The 22,220-nt window shown below is 43.4% G+C and overlaps 1 protein-coding gene across 8 annotated transcripts in view; it reads right to left on the bottom strand.

Moving 5' to 3' along the window:
- Positions 1–22,220, bottom strand: part of MTSS1 (MTSS I-BAR domain containing 1) — a 161,096-nt gene that overhangs the window by 116,659 nt on the left and 22,217 nt on the right. For all 8 annotated transcript variants that reach the window (XM_052651621.1, XM_052651618.1, XM_052651622.1 and 5 more), the window contains 2 exons: positions 20,561–20,622; positions 16,280–16,353 (listed from right to left, as the gene is read on the bottom strand). In XM_052651621.1, coding sequence (XP_052507581.1) covers positions 16,280–16,353; positions 20,561–20,622 — 136 coding nt within the window. The remainder of the gene's footprint in view (positions 1–16,279; positions 16,354–20,560; positions 20,623–22,220) is intronic.

Below are 22,220 nucleotides of genomic sequence, written 5' to 3'. Positions count from 1 at the left end.
CACGTTAAGGGCTGAGGAAATAATGGCGAATAAAACACGAAACACTGCCAAGGAGGCTGCCAGAGGAGGTGAAGGGGTTTTGGGGGCAGGGGGCAATAAATGTTTAATGGACCTGGTTTTTGTTTTTTGTGGTGAAATACACCTCCATAAAATTTATCATAATTATTTTTAATTAAGATTTTACTTCTTTAAAGCAGTTCAATGTTCACAGCAAAACTGAGGAGAAGGTTCAGAGATTTCTCATCTGTTCCCTGTCCCAAACACACACAGCTTCCACAACCGCCAACATCCACCAATAAAGGGGGTGCATTTGTTACAACTGATGAATTTTACACAGATACAGCATTATCCAAAGTCCACAGCTTAAAATTAGGGTTCACTTTGTTGTACATTCTCTGTATTTGAACAAATATTTAAGGACATGTATCCATTACATGGTATCACACAGTATTTTCACTGCCCTAGAAGTCCTCTGTGCAGTATAAGCACTTTTAAGGGTACAGTTCAGCAGCATTCAAATACACTCACGTAGTTATACAACCAGTACCACTACCCTCCCATCTCCAGCACTCTTTCATCATCTTGGATTCGGGGTTTAACCTGGGGTGAGGAAAGGGCTTTGTCCATGGGGTCTCAAAGAGTCGGACACGACTGAGCGACTAAACTGAACTGAAGAGCTTTTTGCAAACAGACGAGGGTGATGGCTGCACATTCCTCTGCATGAACTGAAGGCCACTGAATCGTTCCCTTTAAACTGGTTAATGTTGTGCTGTGTAAATTTTGCCTCAATTTTTTTTTAAAAAAGGAACAACAGTGCCAGGCATACCACCAGCTCACTGTTTGTTGATGAATGAATGAGTCCTCGTCTTGGAGAAGCTCAAGGGTTGGTAAGGGAACATCGAGAGGGCAGCAGGAGGCCAGGTTCAGGGCTTGGAGCTGAGCAGGGCAGCTCCTAACCCCTCTGAGGACGGAGAAATGCATCACCAGAGGACAGACTGCCGGAAAGAAACCCTAAGGGATCAGCTGGAGTATGCAGGGGGAGAAAAGGGAGAGGAAGATTCCAGGCACTAGGAAGGTGACAGATTCCCTATCCCTGGATGTGAGGGAGACCGCTTAAATATTCAACGTTCATCACACAAACTGGTAACTATGTCAGGTGATGAGTCAATTATATTAATTACCTTGACTCTGGACATCACAACATACAATATGTATATGAAGTTATCATGCTGTAGAACTTTTTAAAAGATCTCACTGTAGTACCGAAACATACACAATTTTCATTTGTCAATCATACTTCAATAAAGTAGGAAACATTTTAAAATACAACATTAAAATAAAAATCGAAATTCATTCATGTTCTCGTAATACCCTAAACTTAATGAACAGTATAATAATTATTCAGTTCAGTTCAGTCACTCAGTCATGTCTGATTCTTTGCGACCCCATGAATCGCAGCACGCCAGGCCTCCCTGTCCATCACCAACTCCCAGATTTCAAACTCATGTCCATTGAGTCAGTAATGCCATCCAGCCACCTCATCCTCTGTTGTCCCCTTCTCCTCCTGCCCCCAATCTCTCCCAGCATCAAGGTCTTTTCCAATGAGTCAACTCTTCGCATGAGGTGGCCAAAGTATTGGAGTTTCAGCTTTAGCATCAGTCCTTCCAATGAACACCAGGACTGATCTCCTTTAGGATGGACTGGTTGGACCTCCTTGCAGTCCAAGGGACTCTTAAGAGTCTTTTCCAACACCACAGTTCAAAAGCATCAGTTCTTTGGCACTCAGCTTTCTTCACAGTCCAACTCTAGTAAGATGTGGACTGGTCACAAAGTTTTATGCACAACTCAGCATGGTGGTCATTTCCCAGATGAAACTATGCATGGACCATCAAGTTTCTAAAATCCTAACTGAGTTATGAACAATTTAAAGCCTAGCTTAAATGAACCAAGCTGTCCGTGACTACCTTAAGAAAAAGCACAGCCACAGGTCCATTCAGCTGTCAACTAACACGACCTAAGCGGTCTTGCTCAGTGGTTCTCCACCAGGGTCATTTTGCACCGCAGAGGATATTCAGGAATGGCTACATATTTTTGACTTTAATAACTGAAGGGCTGAGATGCATTGATGCTGCTGAACAGCCTTCAACACACAGGACAGCCTCACACAACAAAGATTTACACAGCCCCAAATGTCTATAGTGATGGATTGAGATTCTAAATTCCCAGGTGATTCCAAAATACAGCTGATCTCGGAGATGGAAAGAAGGTGGATTGATGGGTCCCAAGGAGGGGATACATACACACCAGGCTCTGCTGCTGCAGAATTGTGTGGCATGTTAACCAAGGCACTTCAAGTCACCAGCCAGTTCCCCCTGTTTGCAGAATGGGGTTCCTACTACCTTCCTCAATGAGATTGGGCAGCTGAAGGGCTAGGTGAGAGCCTCAACAGGTAAAGAGCCCTCAGAAGACCTTCAAGGTCAAGGCTGGACTAAAATCTCAGCCGCCTGCAATAGTCAAAGACTCCAAGGTACTTCACTGTTTCTAAACAGAAAGCACTCCTGATATTTGCTTTATACAAACACATTTGGAAGAACAAACACCAGAGCACAAAGGCATCCATCTAACAAGGTTGGAGGCAATTTTATTATCCTTCAATCTCTGGAAACAGGAGTTGGTTGATAGGCAGTAGGAGCCTGGCACCGGGGATCGCTGCGTCTCCTGCACAGACATGCTGTAAGCCCACCTGTGGCCGCTGACCGGCAGGACCGCCACCACCCCTGGGAGGTCAGGGGGTGTGTTTGCACGGCTCATTATGTCCTCTGGTTGCAGTATAAGCGACACATCTTGCTTTAAATCGTATTATCCAAATGAAGTCCCGCTCTCTCATAATCAGCATCCCCTCTCAACAAGCACAGATGGCTCTCACGTGCTTAAATGGCAAATCGAGGGGCAAAAATTCGGACGAGCTCTCCAGGCGTTCAGATCTGGCTCTCCAGGCGGGTTCTGAGAGAGAGGAGGATGAAGCAGGCACACGCCAAGAGCTGAAGATCTTTTGTCTGCCGTCAAGCCCCGTGGACAAACTAAATGGGCTCAACCAGAGTCAGTGGGAATAAAGCCGAGTCAGCCTTACACGCCCCAGAGAAGCCCGCAGGTCAGCAACACAGGAAGAAGGTCTCCCTTTCACTATCTCCTCCACAGTCTCTTTGTATTTTATCAGGTACCTTTGGCCATATTCAGAGAATGGTACTACCCCGCTATAGATCACATTAAAAGGGTACATTTTAAAGATCTCATTCTGCCTTAGCTAAAACAGTATTTTCTTTTTTATTTGTAATCACTCAGCTTTCCCCGTCCCCTAATTTCAAAGGTGGTGGGGAGTGGGCAAGAAGCAGCATTGCAGCTGACTGTGAGATGCACTCAAATGCAGCTCTCAAGGCAAGCACCACCCAGCGGCTCCATACTGGTCTCCATGGTAACCAGGGTCCCTGGGCCCTGGCACTCACAGCAGGAAATGCTGCAGATTTCCAAAGCAGTATCTTTTCACTAGACATAAGATGTCCCATGGCGATTTTAAACATTTGGGAATCGAAAAACACTGTGTGTGTCTCTGTGTATGTATGTGTGTGGACCGTATGTGTGTGTACGCGTGTAGATGCGCACATGCACACAGAAAGATACAGTCACAAAACTAAGACAATGTAGATGAAAGAAGCCGAGCTATTATTACAGATAAATATGCTTCTGTCAAACCTAACAAATTATTAAAACACAAGAAAACAGGCTGTCACACACTTACACATACATACGAGTTAAAGGAAAACAAAATCATCTTTAATAAAAAAAAGAACTGCAATGGAAGTGGAAAACTGCTTTGGAAAACCAGATGACCAAGGATTCCACATAAACAAGCCAACAAAAATCTTGACTAATGATAACCAACTGAGAGCCCAGGACAGAGCTTCTTCCCATAGCTCATGATCTTTCCTACTTGAATGGTCTCAACAGGCAAAATTAACAAGTGGGCCAGGAAGCTTTCAGGGAAAACATGGGACAGAAGGCCCTGCTCTAGAGTGAGAATCCCGCTGTCCCTCCGTGAGCCGAGCAGCCTCAGGCAAATGACTTCAGCTCCCAGCCTGCCCTGTGAAAATGAAAAGGTTGCACTAGATACTATATGGTCTAGAACAGACCTCTCCACCTTCTAAAAATAAAAGACCAAAGCCTTATGTTAAACAAGACAACAGACCCCAGTTAATTGTCATGTCAGGCCATAGATATGTTTCCAAAAGTAGTATATAAAAATCAAATTTCTTCAAGATGTACCAGGAGAATTCACTGCCAGATTCCTAGTGACAGAAGACCTTTTGAATATTCTTCTCTGAGTGACTTCCCAACACCACATCTTTCCTCCCGCAAAGCACATGAAAACAGCTAAGGTGAAAAATTTAGTTCATTGCAGCTTTCACATTTCGTGCATGTTTTCAGGTGGGGGCTTTATCAGAGCAGAGGGGAGGCAGCTACACAATCAGGCAAAATAGACTCAGCCTAGAAAAACACTAGTTTGACAAGTGCAAGGGTCTTCCAAGGCACCTCTACACTCCAAATGGTTATTTTCACAACAGCAGAACAAACCAAGTTCACAACTCTATGGCAAACAATCTTCTACAAGCATTGTTTAAAAAAACAAAAAATGCCTCATGTGTATGAATTGAAATAACTGCACTTTTTCATGAATGGGAATTTATGTTTTACGAAAGGTGACTGTGTGTGTGTGGTTAGCAGGATGGGGTAAAGGGGAATTAGTTATTTTAAGCCAAAATGAAAAGCAAAGGGGAAAGAGCTAGGGTGGGGAGGAGGATGGGAGGGTCCCCACTGCCCCAGGCAGATGGCCCTGCAGGCAGCTGGAAGCACGGAGCTGCTGAGTAAACCACTCCATTATGCAAACTGCCTATCGACACAAACAAGCATGCGCACAGACCGACTCAGTCACCCATAAAAACACACATCCCCACCACTGCCGCCGCGTAATTCACCAGCATTTATTACAGCTGCTGGGGTTAAACGGCATGGTACGCATCATAATTCAAGCATCGCCAGGGAAAAGAAGACAAAAAGAGGAAACACTGCTGACTTCAGGGGGAGCAAATGCTTCTCTTGGTTAGTGGGAGGATGAGCTTTAACCGGACACTCAGCCACTGGTGTGGGATTCTTCCATCCCGAGCTCTCCCTGAGAGAGGACTTTAGGATTCTGGGGACATCCTGCCCTGGACAACGTGGGAGTCAGGTTAGCGACCTTCTGGTGAGCACACAATAACTGTTCAAGTGTTATTTTGAGAAGATGCAGTGAAAAGTCAAATACCACCTAGGCGGGACACAAGGAACCACAAGGAAATGGCCCATCTCTGGCAACTGTTGCTACCCAACCAAAGATCAACAATAGTAACCACTTGTGGAGCGGAGACCAGTGCTGCCGTCAGAGGTCAGTTTTAACAGCAAGATCAGTGAGGACGGAGAGGAGGGATTTTCATTTCAGCAGTAGTGATGTCAGTTCACTATTCCAAACTTCCTGAAATACACAAATTTGCCCATCAAATACATAAAAGTCCCCATCTCCCAACTCCTTCAACCCCCAAAAGGGGAGGGACAGAAAGTGCTCAGAGGTTAAAGCGTCTGCCTACAATGCAGGAGACCTGGGTTCGATCCCTGGGTCGGGAAGATACCCTGGAGAAGGAAATGGCAACCCACTCCAGTACTCTTGCCTGGAGAATCCCATGGACAGAGGAGCTTGGTGGGCTACAGTTCACGGGGTCGCAAAAAGTCGGACACGACTGAGCGACTTCACTTTCTTTTCTTTCACTTTAGAAATTTATTAAATAAAAATACTCAGTAAATATGTAGATTTGTCATTTCTAGTCCTTAACTACAGTGTGATTTGTAAAAGAAAAAATGTTTAAAATACACTTGCCACCTTACTGTGCTAGTCTCAATACCAAGTCTATAATATAAAACAGACCAAAGAATACCTTTAAGAAAATGGAAAATGGTTAAGACAAACTTGATATTCATAGTGCCATCAAAAAAAAAAACAAAACTGTTTTATCCTAAACAGAATATGCAGGATTAAAGGTATTGTGCTAAACAGTTAAAATACTCAAGGTCTATCAGAGTAGACTTGCCTGCAATGCAGGAGATCTGGGTTAGATTCCTGGGTGGGAAATGTCACTTGGAGAAGGAAATGGAAACCCACTCCAGTATTCTTGCCTGGAGAATCCTGTGGACAGGCAAGCCTGGCAGGCTGCAGTCCACGGGGTCGCAAGAGTCAGATATGACTTAGTGACTAAATCACCATCAGAGTAATAAAACACCAAAATAATGAAACTCAAAGCAAAATGTACATTTATCAACTCATTTTAAAAGGCATTAAACCTTTTTATGTCACCGCTTACTAGGTCAATGACAGCTCCTTGAAACTGTATTTACATAATAGGCATACAGTTTTAGCTAGGTTACATATTATTAGAAACAGCAATAATTTACAAGTTTTTTCACACTTCATATGATTGAAACTCATAAGTATTCAGTGTAAACATAGATGCACATATACATACTCAAATTTGAAGTGGCTTGAGGGGCTTTAAGGAAGTTAATGAGGCTGCTCAGTCTCACTGTTTAGTCGCTCAGTCGTGTCAAACTCTCTTGCGACCCTATGAACTGTAGCCCTCCAGGCTCCTCTGTCCATGGGATATCCCAGGCAAGAATACTGGAGTGGGTTGCCATTTCCTTCTCTTGGGGAACTTCCCAACCCAGCAATCGAACCCACGTCTCTTGCATCTCCAGTACTGGCAGGCGAGTTCTTTACCACCGAGCCACCAGGGCAGCTCTGTTAATGAGGCTACACTAAAGCTATTCCAGGTTTTGGTCCCCCCAGAGCCCTCAGCAAAGTCGTACGCATATCAAGGATGAGCTCTGCATAGAAACCAGTCATCCTGGAACATAGAATTTGTATCTGTGTTATTTTAGGCAAGAAACTGCTAAGACCAATCTAATGCTTTAATTCTTTCAACTAATAACATACACACACACACACACACACACACACACTTGTGTATATATATATATGTTATATACACAGGTTGTTATATATGTTATAGATATTGGTTACATAGATACTATGTGTATAGACAGACACAAACACACACATCCTCACTAAAAGGATTACAGCTATAAAGCCCAATTAATAAAGGACTGTTTAATACAACCCAGCATTAAAATTGTTCTCTGCATCACGGTTAAGAATATTTACAAATAGTGAATACATAACAGTGAGGTGGACACTTAGTCTTTGCTGCCTCTGAATCCACTTATTATTCAACACTAGGTAACTTTATGTTGAGTCTACAGAGTCTGTTAATATGGATTCATTTTGCCAAGTTATTTCAAATAAAAGAGATACACCAACAGCAATCACCCTCCTCAAGTTCATGAAAATTACTTAGATACACTTGGAAGGAGGCAACAAGCAAAAGGCTAACCTAATGTCTTAAAAGCTTAGGCTTCATCACAAAATAGCTTTGTCAAGCTTGTCCCTTTTTTCTGCTCCCATAAAGAGCCTCTTCCTAATTAGCCCCCTTCCTCATAAAATGTAAATTTCACAGATGTGTGTATGTTTGCATATGTATTGCATGCATATCTGTACCTGATATATAAAAAGGGTAAGACCTCCTTCCCTTCTTAAGAACCAATTACCCCCTGCCCCTTTGGAACGATATCTTATCCATCGTGAATACATGAAACAGATGAAACAGACATGCTATAAAAACAAGTGGGAAGCATTCACTGTTGGGAATTATTATTGCTTACATGCCTGTCTAAATTCTTCTACCACCCACTGACCCAATGCCTCAGAAACAGCACCTCTTTGCATTGTTTACCAGGTACCTAGTAAACTCTCAATATAGCAGATATAAAACAGAATAAATCAGGTGACTCATAAACTAGTACATTTACTGTTAAAGGCAAAATAAGCCTTTCTTTGTAGACATTGTTATACCCCTTACATCCTTGCTGTGTTATGTGGTAGCTACTAGGTATGTGTGGCTGTTTAAAATTAAAATTTAAAAATCAGAAATTCAGTTCTTCGATTATACTAACCAGGTTTCAAGTACTTAATAACCTCAGGTGGCTGCTGGTTATCATGACACTGTCATCACCATAGAAAATTCTATCACAGAGAATGGCCCTGGCCCAGCCTAAAAGCTCCGCGAGGCCAGGACCACACTGGGGTCACTCCCCAGAGCGCACACAGGACACGTCAAGTTCTGGCATAAAGCAACACAATTAAAAAGAGACAAACGAGAAATAAGAGGGAAAGGGTGGCTTTGTCTTGGCCTTGCCAATTTCCCGCTTTAATCAACTACAAATATTCTTATTTTTCATAGCTTTGTTCTTATACCCCACACCCACCCAAAACACAGCAATGAGAATTTTCAAAATGTAACTACCAGCAGAGCAAAATTGGCTTCAGGCTTCCTCGGAATAATTCACGTGAATCAAAATCAAGAGGTCAAATTCAAAACTGCGAAAATGAAAGGCAATAGAGTTTCTAGGTCACTGTCAATACAGTCTGCCCAGATTCATGTTTTAAAATGTCAGAGAATACAGCTGCTGGTCCATCCACTCTGTAAGCAAGATACAAAGTACTTCACTTGATCAGTTTTTATTTAACAAATCAGCAACTGCTTCCTGGGCATCTATATGTGCCAAGGTTCCAGAATATTAGAGCTTGGCAATAATTTTACTTAGAGCCTGTGTAGGGTTGTCAAGGTGCCCCTGTGAGAACCATATCCAGACTCTGAGTAAAATTCACATCAGCCAGTTTTCTGTAATACTTTGAGGCTCCGGATGCTTTCTGCTAGGTTCCTTTTGCTCCCCAATACTTCTAAAGCCTCAACTGGAATAAGATCATCAGAAAAATGAACATACTATCCTCGAATGTTTCAAAACCATAAACTTGGCTTTTAAACAAAAATTACAACGGAGCTGTTTCCTCAAATACTCATAAGGGCTCTCCTCTTTTAAGAATTGTTAAGGACAATAACCAAAAATGATAAAGGAACCTGAACTGGCCTGAGTATAAAACCATTTTAGTGATCAACACCCACATCTAGAGATCAGTAGATTGCAGTTTTATGCCTTTTTCTTTTTAATTAAGTGAATGAAACTGTCCAGGATTCTTTAAGGTCATCTTCAAAGAATATGCACTTCCAGGCCTGTGAAAAAGTTTTTTTATGATCTATTTTGGGAGCTTCCCCATTGGCTCAGCAGGTAAAGAATCCTCCTGCAATGCAGGAGACACAGGAGATGCACGTTTGATCCCTGGGTCGGGAAGGAAGATCCTCTGGGGAAGGAAATGGCAACTCACTCCAGTATTCTTGTCTGGAAAATCCCATGGACAGAGGAACCTGGTGGAGTACAGTCCATGGGGTCGCAAAGAGTTGGACAAGACTGAGTAGGCACAAGCACAATGGCCTTTTTCATTGTTATTTTTTCAGTTTGTGGCTGAGTAGCTTCCTAGGTAGAAATCCTGCCTTAATTACATGAAAGAGAGTTCAGGTCTGAAACACTGAAGTCAATCCAGAAGTTAAGGGTCAATGAAGTTTTAGTTAAACAACCTCGTTAAAATAAAACTTGTGGGCAAACAAAACCAGTATGGCTGCCTCTTGGAAATAGCTTGCCAGCACCTCCTTCCCAAAAAGGAAGATTTCCCCTTCTTTTCCAACTCCAGCCAAGAGCAGACAGCTGCCATCCATCCACCTGACCACTTCCTGTGACCCCCATCACTGATGTGCTGGGCCCTCTTGGGCAACAGTGAATTATGAAGTCACATAATCCAGAGACTCAATCACCAAGAGGGGTCCCAAGATTTGAATTCTGAACTCCCAAGTGGAATCTGGCCAAAGACCCCACGTCACCAGGCTCCTGCCTCCAGAGATGACAGCCTTGCTCACCCAGATCCACCAAGGACTGCACGCAATGTGGTCTGCACCTTCCTAAATGCCGGATACTTATTAGCACTTGGGTACCTGGGTTCCTCAGAGAGCAGCAGGACCCAGGCCCTACCCTGGAGGTGGCTGAGTCTAGCGGGGAAGATGGTGATCACAAGGAGGCAGAGGAGTGAGACCCCATTTACCCTGGGGATGGAGAAAGGAGGCGGTGAAGGCAAGCATTTCACAGGTAACCTGACTCTTAAACTGGCTCTAGGAAGATAAGCCAAAGATCCTCAAGCATCTAAAAGGGGTGGAGAGGGGGTGAGCTGGGAAGGGCACCCTGGGCCTGGAATGCACAAGTGCAAGAAGAAAGGGATCAACAGTTTAAAGGGATTCAGGGAGCCAAGGGCATTTTTTTGTGGGTGGAACTGCCGGACGTGGGCAGAGATGTCACTGGGCAGGTGGGTGACAGCAAGATGGCGAGAGGCCTTATTCTTCTGGGAAGCCTTTAAAAAATCTAAGGTGTCTAAGCTCCACTCAGTTAATCAATAACCACAGGTATAAGGCAGGACTCTGAAATCTGTACTTTTTTTTAAACTTTTTATTTTACATTGGAGTATAGCTGATTAACAACATTGTGATAGCTTCAGGTGGACAGCCAAACAGCTGAGCCATACACGTACACATATCCTGTGAAATCCGTAGTTTAAAACAAGCTTCCTAAGTAGTTATGATCCATCAGTGACATAAGGAGAGCATAGCATTTATCACACTCTAGAGGAAGAGCTTCCCTGGTGACCCAGATGGTAAATAATCCGCCTGCAAGGCAGGAGGCACTGGTTCGCTCCCTGGGTTGACAAGATCCCCTGGAGAAGAGAATGGCAACCCACTCCAGTATTCTTGCCTGGGAAATCCCATGGACAGAGGAGCCTGGCGGGCTACAGCCCATGGGTCACAAAGAGTGAGAGATGACTGAGCAACTAAGCACATACTAAAAAACATCACGTATTTTTATGAACCACAATTGCTTTTATTCAGTTTGAGTCCTGGAGACTGTCTTCATCAGTTCATAGAACCTCAGCAATCGGGCTCACTGTTTAAAGTCCACTCGATTGTCTTGACCTCACTGGGTGTCCTAAAAGCTCCAGCTTCCATCTGCCCTCCTCACGCACACCCTGAGGGTCTCTTCTAACCATATTTCTCGCCTAACCTGCTCACTGTTTATCCTCTGCTTACCTCTGCTTCCTTTGTCCCCCAAGCAAAAATCAGAAAACTGCAAAGATAGTACAGAAAAAGAAAATTTAGACTGTCCAACTTTGTATTTTAAGATTTAATAGGGACAAAGCAATATCTTAAATTATAGAATATCAGAGCCAAAAAAAGGTTACTTGCAACTATCTAAGGCCCTACTAGATCCTGGGAAAACCCCTTTCACAAATGGGGAAATCAAAGCCTGAAGAACCGAAACAAAATTACTCAGGGTTACAGAGCTGGCCAAGCAGAAGACAAACAGAGCATCCAACTTTTGACCTAGTCATCACTTCAAGGAGCTACATAGATTGGTTTATTTTCAATACAATCAGGATTAATAAATTTAAAAGCAAACTTAAGGGACTTGCTTGACGATCCACAGGTTAGGACTCCACACTTTCACTGCCAAGGGTGTAGGTTCAAGCCCTGGTCAGGAAACTAAGATTCCCACAAGCCATACAGCCAAAAAAAAAAAAAAAAAAAAAGCAAACTTAAGTTTATACTAAACCCAGCACCTTCTTACATAAAGCATCATAATTTAGTTGTTAAAATCCAGACTCTGGGCCAGGCTCCAGTCTCCCCACTTCCAAGCTATATGACCTCGGTTGGTTTAGATAAGCTCTCTTCACCCAGATTTCATTATCTAGAATAAAGATCATAAGCACTGATCTCAGAGAGCTGTTCTGAGAATAAAAAGACGCACTTCATGCAAAGCACATAGGACAGAACCTGGCCTGTGTTACGTATTCAACAAAGGTGATTAGAGACCATGTAGTCGGCTGGGACCCACTTCCTCCCTTCCTAGAATCTTGAGCTCCTCACTCCGGGTCTGGTGCATCGACATCTCAACACCCCAGAGACGGCTGTTCAAAGCTATGGAGCAATTCCAGAGGCAGCCAGAAACGAAAGTCAAAGCTATGGAGCAATTCCAGAGGCAGCCAGAGGCAGCCAGAAACGAAAGTCACACAGCATTATGCTTTCAAAGGCCCTTGCTGACACCAGCAAATGACGCAGTGGCCGCGAAGGGCCAGTGCTGACTCAGACGGAGCATTTCATCAGCAACGTGCCCCTGCCTTGCGGTGAGAGGCGGGTGAGGGCCTGGCGGGCACCAGGCTGCACGCGTACAGGTGGAGGAACACTGCTCCCCAGTACCCACCACCAAGGGCTGAGAAGCCTCCCCCGCACCTCTGTGCTTTCTCTTTTCTTTAAGTAACTCAGACAACTGTGCCCCAGTCAGTTCAAACCACCCCCATGACAGCCCATGTGCTGGTCCATCACGGACAAGAGGAAAATGGAGACCCTGCTTCACAAAGTCAGGCATTCTCTGTACACCAAATGCCAAGACACTAATTCTTTGTGGCCAGTAACAGGCAAACAGGTGTACTTTCATACTGAGCACAAGCTGTATATTCATTCCAGAATGCAAAGATCAACAAAATACAGAACTGTATGTATTATGGTGTTAACTCTTAAATTCCATTATAGTTTAATTATTAACCTAAACATACACATTACAGTAGCAGCTTATACTCTTAAAAAAAATGAACAAAACAGCTCAAACTTATTTCCACATTCATAACTACTTATCAATAGTTACAGGACTAGATTGACTTTGCTGTCATAATGACTAGCATTTAAAAGATTTTTCTAAATAAATTATTTTCACAGCCAGTGCAAACTATTTGCTAAAAAGGACAAAAACCTTTCAGAGCCATTTCCTCTGGGAAACAATATGGAATGCTAATATTTTGGAAACCAGAGACCCGCTAGTTTGAGATTCTGGATGCCTGTCCAAAACAGACACACATAAGAATAACTGTTACTCCCTTCCCTTACTTAAAACAAGGGCTCGAAAACCACTGCATCACAGGCACTAAGCAGGCTTCTCTGGCGGGCGAGTGGTTAGAAATCTGCCCGCCAGGGTAGGGAACATGGGTTTGATCCCTGGTCTGGGAAGATCCCACATACCACGGGGCAATGAGGCCCCTGCTGAGTCTGTGCCCCCTAGAGCCCACGCTCTGTAACCAGAGAAGCCACTGGAATGAGAATCCTGGGCACCGCAACAAGAGACAGCCCACATGCAGCAACAGAGACCCAGCGCATCCAAAAATAAATGAACGCACTAAGCAAGACACCGGACTCTCCACAGTGTGTGGATATCAAACTGCAAACTGTGTTAGAGTTGCAGCCTGTAACGACTGTGAGCCAAAATATATCTGCTGCTGACCAAAACAGCTTGAAGCACTTTTTAACAGATTCTTCATTTCCCTGGAGATGCATACAACCGTTAAAAAGAGATTACCCATAGATCTCTAGAAGCAAGTACACAAGGGTATCAACTGCAGTGTAGTGTGTACCAGTGAATGAGTGGAGATAATCTAAACATCCCCAAATAAAAGGATGATTAAACCGTGCTATATCCACACAAGAAATTCCATTTGGTGGCTAGAAAGAACGAGGTAGATTCTCTAGGCACTGACATAGAAAGATAATTATAATATACTTGGAACTAAAAGCACAGAAACAATGTTTCTCATGGGCCACCTTTTGAAAAAGATCTTAAAATATATTTTATTCTATATATCAATTTACATGTTGTTCTATGATTAATTTTTCTTGCTATATGTGTTTAAGAATGCAAAAAAAGTCTATAAATGACATTAAACCCCATCTCTGCAGAGGGTACTCCAAGGGTAGATTTTATATACTTTGTTACATAACTTTTTTTAAACAAAGGAGCTTGTTCTGCATTTTTCAATTGTTAAGGGAAAACTTAATAAAACTAATTTGACATTTAACTGAACATCAGATGTACCTTCAAGTTTCTCTCTTATGGCCATAAAATATACCTTTCTTGGTGTCAACCATACATTTTTTCGGTCATGTGAGTTCTCACACTCCTACATTTAATAGAAGTTATTTCCTTCAAATGCGTATAGATTCTAGACATCTCAAGGTGTAAAGTACTGTGGCAGTGCTAAAAAATGACCTGAAATCAGATGGTTTAAATTAGATCCAAGTAGGGATCTTGTTCACTGTGACATTATTCATCTTCTGTCAAAGACATCGCCTCCAAACTCCTTCTCTGCCTCCACCAGGACCACAGAGAGGTTAGTCCGGTTTCTTTTCCCACAAACAATGGTTTTTCCTCCCTTCAACCATGAGAATTTGCAGGCCCTTCAGTTTCCCACCAAGAACCCTTCTCGGTAGCAACTTCTGCAAAAACCCAGGTTCCTGTTGCAGGAAATTATGGACAATCAGAGAATACCTTTCTATTCCATCCTCTAGGTTCTACTGAGTAATTACACATTAAAACTTTAACTTATGAATCACAGAGCCTCAAAAATGCAGTGCCAGATACTTAAGTTCTTATAAAATAATAGAGCAACTCTTTAAGAAAGACACACTCTGATGGTCATTCTAGAGAGACATCCTTATGACTGGTGAGTCCAGTCCCAGATGCTGCTGCAATGGAAGAAAATAGGATAAAACAGACCCAACAGCACTAACAGCAGTGAACACTGGCATGAATATCATATTCCTCTTTATACTTGTATATTCTAAACATCTCATAACTAACACACATATGGTATGTAGAAAGTTTTTTTAAGGGTCTTAAAAAGATACTGGTTAAGACCCTGGTCAAGCTGACAAACCAGACGGAAAAACCAACCCTCTGGGTCTCCATCACATTCTCCCAGGGAACCTTTGAAAACTCCTTCGGCATCTTGGAAATGAGGAGAGATATTACCTCTCCTGGGAGAACTTCGACTCCCTGAGCTGAGCTAACTGCTCACTTTTCCATATTCCCTGAGCACTCTGTCCTACCACTATTCCCATACCAAACATGTTTTTTCTACACTGAGATTCTTGACTTGCAGGTAGCATTCCCCCCACATGGAAAACTGCAAGCCCCTCCAGGATGCAGAATATAACATGCTGATTGTTGTGGTCCCAAGACAGTGCCTCAAATATCAGTAGTTTGCAAGCATCTTGAATGAGAAGAGTCCTCAATGTAAATTTATTTCAATATTTAATTAAGCACTTATGATAAATAAGGACGTACTGAAGTCCGCTAGAGGTACATACCCATCGTGGGCTTCATAGGTTAACTGTTGTGTGACTGGGAGCAAATCCATCCAACACCGGCCCCCGACACCCACATTTTCCAACGTCATCATGACAATAACAAGAACAGACCTGTAGCTGTCAGTGTACAAGGAGACCCAGAAAGAAGGCAAAAAAAAAAAAAAGAAGCAGAAGAGATTCTCTGGCTCGGAATGAAATGGGAAGCACCCCCCTTTGAATGAGGGTCTCTAGGTTATGGGTAATGTCATGCTTCTAACGATGGTGCTGGGTAGAGAAAGATTTACTTGCTTCTCTACAGACCTTTCACAGGTTATAAATATTCTTTTCCACGATTCAATAGTCACTGAAACCAATACAAATTTTCAAAAGAATTCCCTCTGTTCACTGATTTAATTAACACACTTTAAACATCTACTGTGTGCCAAGTGCTATGTTTTGGGAAAGTTCAGACAGGCACCAGTCACAGTCTACACCTTAAGGGGTTTGCAGTCAAACATGGGAGACACATACAACACCACAGGATGCTACTTATAATAGGTTCCCTCATTTCATGGGAACCCAGGAAAAAAAGGTCTAACCCATCATTCTCACTGCTTCTCATTCCACAAGGGAATGAGGAAAATCTTAAGATGACACATATGAGGAGGGAAAAACAAATTGCAGCCAAACACACAGCTCAAGACTCTGCAACCAGCACGTCGTTAAAAGTGATGACAAGCACATCAAGCCATCTCAGGCATAAACACTGGTTCCTTTTGGTTTATTTTTCCTTCTTCTCATGCGCTTTATTATCTGGAGAACGATTTGCAGCATCTACTATGCAGAATCCCCCAGTTAGAAATCTATATATTTTTAAATATGAGTCAGCTAAGCTCTGATAACTTGAGCTCCATCTTCGTGTGAAGCCGCCAAGGGTAAGAGCCCACATACTGAATGCCACCCCTCCGTCTGCTTACCACGTGTGTTGGTGGCCATGTCAGCCACTTTCTGGAAGGCGTCCAAGAAGGCAGCTGCTGCTACTACTGCTGTCCTAAAATGCAAACAGATAACAAAAGCATGAGGGCTGTCTCACACCAGCACATGCGTGACAGCAAAAGGGCTGGAATCCCTGCCAGGGACTGAAAGTCACCCTCCAAGAGGGAAACCCTGACTGGATACAGACAACCATCGGCTTAGTGGACCCTTTTTTTTTTAATTGGAGTATAATTGCTTTACAATGTTGTGCTGGTGTCTGCCACACAACAACATGAATCAGTCATAGGTATGTGTATGTGTGTGTGTATATATCTTTATATGTGTGTGTGTATATATCTTTATATGTGTGTGTGTGTTTCCCCTCCCTCTTGAACTTCCCTCCCACCCCCTACCCCATCCCACCCCTCTAGGTTGTCACAGATTGAGTTCCCTGTGTTATATAGCAACTTCCCATTAGCTACCTGTTTGGCATATGGTAATGTATATGTTTCAAAGCTACTCTCTCAATTCATCCCACCCACTCCTTCCCCCACTGTGTGTGGACCTACTCTTTAAAGACTTTCTCCCATTGCACTCTACCCCAATAATGTATGGCTCATGCAGTACTAATCAACAAATGCTAACTATTCTTCCTACTCCATTTCACCTGATGGTATAAAATTATTAACAAGTAAAATTTCACAAAGAAGGAAAAGACAGGTATTTCTACCTAAAAAGAAAAGCATCTTAAAAAAATATATAAGTGGTATGGCTGAAAGATACTTTAGAGTAGGAAAACAATATAGCTACACGGATTGGTAGAACGGATCCTGAAGAGACCTAGGTTAAGCAATTCACCTTAGAGTTGGGAAAACGGAGATCACCAGTTCATACCACAGCTGAGACTAGCAGCCCAGCGTGACTTACAATCCCATGCTCATCCCACTACAGGATCCCAGCTATGTGACTTTCCCCCCTAAATCATGACTATAGTGGAACTAACATACCATTTTTTCACGTTAGAATGCTATCTCAACAGCATCTCCTGAATTCCTAAAAGCTGAGACCAAGGAGGAGTTACTATCTCATTTACTTTCCTAGAAGTTCTCTTGAATCCTTCGCATTCTCTTGAGCACTGGGAGATGCCTTGAGCACCTTGTGATCTACTGGTTCCTAGAATCATGGTCCAAGACGCCATTCAACAAAGTAATCACCACTGCATCCCAGGGCTGTGAACAACCAGGACGAGCAAGCCAGCCCCAGGCTCACTCACAAGAACCCGTACAACAGAGTTTACAGCCTGATGTTAACGTCCAAGTAGTTCACATATGAATACAGTCCTTATAGAGCATCCCTACTAATTCAAAGTCATGAAGGAAGAAGATGAGAAAAAGAAAAAGGACTAAAAAGGGAAGAAGATGAGAAGAAGGATTAAAAAAGGAAGTTCAAAATGGAGGAGGGCAAAAAGAAAGAAAGAAATGACCTTTGAGCCTAAGCAAGGTAGCTGCAAAACAAATGGTTCTTGGAAGGTGCTAGAAGTGGTGCCTAGGAAAACCTGGGCAATGGTCCCTTAGAGCCAAGCTTCAAATTGAGGCCTGATATTTTCCAGTAAAGCAGGAAAACATTCTGGTCAAAACACACACACACAGACTTACACACTAAACAAAAACAAAAACCCACTTCAAAGCATATTTCTTGAAGAGTTGGCACCAACTGAAAACCATGGAAAAGTTAGCTTTACGCTCTGAGATTTATAAACAACTCATTCAAATTTATAGTTAATATCTGACCCAACAGCTGCATTTACTCTCACTCAAGTCAAGGCCGATCTTCCAGAAGAGCCAGCTGTAGAAGTGCCTCAAGTATTACACGGTCACCAGGGCTCCCGTGAAAACAAAGACTGTGGTCAAGTGTGAGGAATTAAGAGCTTTTAAACACCGCCTTCCGATGAGCCATATTTCACGGACTGCTTCTGTCACAGGACATCTTAGCCCTCTCTGATGGCGCAGAGCAAACATGTATCCACCAGCAGGAGAAAGGAGTGATTCAGTTTACACGCTCCAAGAGTCTGCCTCTTCTCTGGTCTTATCCTCATCCACTCTCTTAATACAGAAAATTAAACCACGGGCTTGAGCTTCCCATGGTGCTCTCAACCAGGTACTAGTAGCTTGACAAAATAAAGAAATGGTCTCTGCCTCATGGGGCCTATTGTTTAACATATATGTACACACACACATACACACAGGGCTTCCCTGGTGGCTCAGAAGGTAAAGAATCTGTCTGCAATGCAGGAGACCTGGGTTCGATCCCTGGGTCAGGAAGATCCCCTGGAGAAGAGAATGGTAAACCCACTCCAGTTTTCTTGCCTGGAAAAACTCCATAGACAGAGGAGCCTGGCAGGCTATAGTCCATGGGGTCACAGAGAGCTGGACATGACTGAGCAACTAACACTTTATATATATAATATGGATATTCTATCTATACAGCGTTGGCCAAAACGTTCATTTGGGTTTTTCCATAAGCTGTAACAGAAAATCCTGAATGAATTTTTTGACCAACCCCAATATATTATAATGTACTTTGTACCAGTGGGGATAAGATTGCTTTAAGTCTTATTCTGTATGTTTAAGACAGCCAATCAGGTATTTAAGTTTTAGCTGCTTCATTGGTAAAAGGAGAAGAGCATCTTTTCCCTGGTCAACCCTGAAAACCTGCCAGCCAATTAAATGAGGCCAGATAAGAAGAGTGTGGGGGGAGGGGTTGTACTTACATGTTTTACAACAGGAGGCAACCTCCTACAGGAGGTTTGAAATGAACCTATTTGGAACGAACCATGATGGCGGTAGAGTTGGGGGAGAGGGTCTTACAATCCGAGAAGAGTAGGTTGGATCTGATCCAAGACAAAGTAATCATAGGTTCTTAAGCAAAGAAATGGCAAAGGACTCAACAAGCAGCAAAAGGGCCATACTCTGAAGCCCATGGTCCATCTGAATGCCCACTCATCACTCTGGAAACCCCAGGCCCCACGAAGCTGAATAATGGACTGGGAAATTTCCACATCTCTCAAGTTCTCTCCTAACCTACAGGGGAGCCAGGGAATGCCCAGTCCTGTGGCCAAAGTTCTGGGCAGGAACCCCTGGGGTCAATAGGCAAAGTCCTAAAGAACTTCATGTTACTCCCCCTTCCTCTGTCTGTCATCCACATAGTTTCTTACCCCAGAAAACACCTACCTGCTTTGTTCTCTGGAAAACCATCCCCATACACCCAAACCAACCCACGTCACCCCCACAGCCATGACCAGGGTCATGAAAACAACCTCTTTTTCAAATGTCCCAGCTCTCCTGAAGCACCCACTAAGTGCAATCACACCCCTCTCCCCACTGCTTTTAAAAGCATATGGCTTTAACCAGAAGACGTTGCCTTATTTTCTACTGTACGTCAAATGATGTATTAACAAGCACATGATGAGGCAATAATAATAGCCCCTTAGAGCAGATTAGCATTAGATCTCATTGTTTTAAAACAGCTTTATTGAGACATAATTTGTATACCATAAAGTTCACCCTTTTTAGGTGTGTAAGTTAACAATTTTTCAGTAAATTCAGAGCTATGCAAATACCACCACAATCCAGTTTTAGAATATTTCCATCACCCCAACAAGGTCCCTCATGGCCATTTGCAGTCAACCTCCTTTCCCACTCCTAGCCCCAGGAAACCACTAGTCTCCATCTGTCTCTACAGATTTGCATTTTATGACAATTCATGGAAATGGAATTATACAAACTAAGCTTTAAACTCTGTAAGGATAGGCAGGAAGCAGAATGAACTGCGGAGCCAGATTGCCTCAGTTCAATTCCCTGCTCTCTCATTTACTAGCTGTGTGAATTTGGGTAAGTAATTCAGCTTATCTGTGCCTCAGTTTTTTCATCAGCAAAATGGGATAACAACTATACTTACCTCTTGGGGTCATGAGATTTAACTGTTACCATATACCTGGCATGTAGGGAACACTCTTTATATGTCATCCATGACTACCTTACATATAACTGACTTTTCATTTGACCTTCAAAATTCCAGTGGAAGGAGGCAGAGCAGATATGAGTTGATTTCACATATAGCAATCAGTGGTCAGGACACATGGCTAGTAAGTGGCAATGCCACTGCATGCTCCTCTACCTGTAAGACTTCCAAAAGTAACCCTAGTTCAACTCTTGGGTCCCTGTTCTTGCATCCTTTGTCTAAGGCTGCTGCCATTTTCTTGGAGATGACATGCTTCTACTTACCGAAGCTGGGACTGCAGTTTTCCGGCTTTGTTAATGAAATCTTCCCAAACCGGATAACTCCCCTACAACAAAACAAAGCCATCAATCAGTAAGTCCAGCTGTGATAGATATCTGATGAAGACATTGGTAGCACACCCAACTCCAATGATAGGTGGGTCCAAATTCTAGATGTGTGGAACATGTAAGACTCTACCCTGAACCACCTGATCATGCCTCTGGCTGTTCTCCTCCTTATCCCAGAAGGCAGGGAGGAGGGAACCAGAGTGTTTGCAGCTCCTCTCCAGGACAGGAGGCTCCTGGCAAGCATTGGATGGTAAGGAATCTTCCTGCAATGTGGGACACCTGGGTTCGATCCCTGGGTTTGGAAGATCCCCTAGAGGAGGGCATGGCAGCCCACTCTGGTATTCTTGCCTGGAGAAGCCCCATGGACAGAGGAGCTTGGCGGGTTACAGTCCACGGGGTCACAAAGAGTTGGACGTGACTGGGCAACCAAGCGAACAGTACATCATTAGTCTAGCAGAATCTCAAGGTTGGGAAGTTACCTAAACATAGCTGCTCAGCTGATGGCTTGAGACCAGCATCTACATACTACATGGTTATAGGTGGTTTCCCAGCGTAGTACAGCTAACAGGACACTCGTCACCTTCCATGGCAACCTACCTACATCAGCCAAGCTTTCCTTTCTATCCACGCAGTCTTACTCCTAACCTAGGAATCCACAGAGTTAAATCAATACTGCTTCCACATCCATCTTTTCAAAGAACTAAGGACAACCAGCACATTCATTCACAGCATTCCTTCTTTCAGCTCTCAACCGCAACTCCATCGCTACACGGGACCCTGTCTCACATCCCCACAGTGTCTTGGGGATACTCCATTATTCTCTACTCTTCTAAGTATAGGATGTGCGTGTGCTTAGTCGCTCAGTCGTGTCCGACTCCTTGCAACCCTATGGACTGCAGCCCACCAGGCTCCTCTGTCCATGGGATTCTCCCAGCAAGAACACTGGAGTGGGTTGCCATTCCCTTCTCCAGGGAGTCTTCCCAACCCAGGGATCGAACCCAGGTCTCCCGCAATGCAGATGGACTCTTTACCATCTGAGCCACCAGGGAAGCCCTCTAAGTATGTTGCTTGAGACAAACCCTAAACTGCAGGTGCAGTTCTGGCTGGGGCAAACTAGAGTGGGGTCTAACATAGCACATTAACAGTACACTAAGATCAGGTAACCAACCAAGAGTCAGTGCAAAATAAACCCAGAGAAGAGGAAGCTGTGGTTAGAGAAGCAGTGTCTTCCATAGAACTCGATGGACACGAACCTGAACAAACTCCAGGAGACAGTAAGGACAGGGAAGCCTGGCATGCTGCAGTGTCTGGGGCCGCAAAGAGTCGGACACGACTTAACAACTGAACAACAACAACAACAAGATCAGGTAACCAACTAAGAGTTAGAGCAAAATAAGCCCAAAGAGGAAGCCGTGGTTAGAGAAGCAGTGTCTGGCACTGAATCATTCAGACATGGAACCACCTCTAAACATCTGGCGGATTACGGTTGCAGGATAGAATATAAATGTTATGAACCTTGACAAGGTAAAAATAACATATGACACCTCTTGATTTTGTCATTAAGGAGAGAGGATGGAGAAACTGTAATACAGTGAAT

The sequence above is a fragment of the Budorcas taxicolor genome, chromosome 14 (assembly GCF_023091745.1).
Source record: "Budorcas taxicolor isolate Tak-1 chromosome 14, Takin1.1, whole genome shotgun sequence".
In the NCBI taxonomy this organism is placed as follows: domain Eukaryota; kingdom Metazoa; phylum Chordata; class Mammalia; order Artiodactyla; family Bovidae; genus Budorcas; species Budorcas taxicolor.
This window is presented reverse-complemented; position numbering and strand designations above follow the sequence as displayed.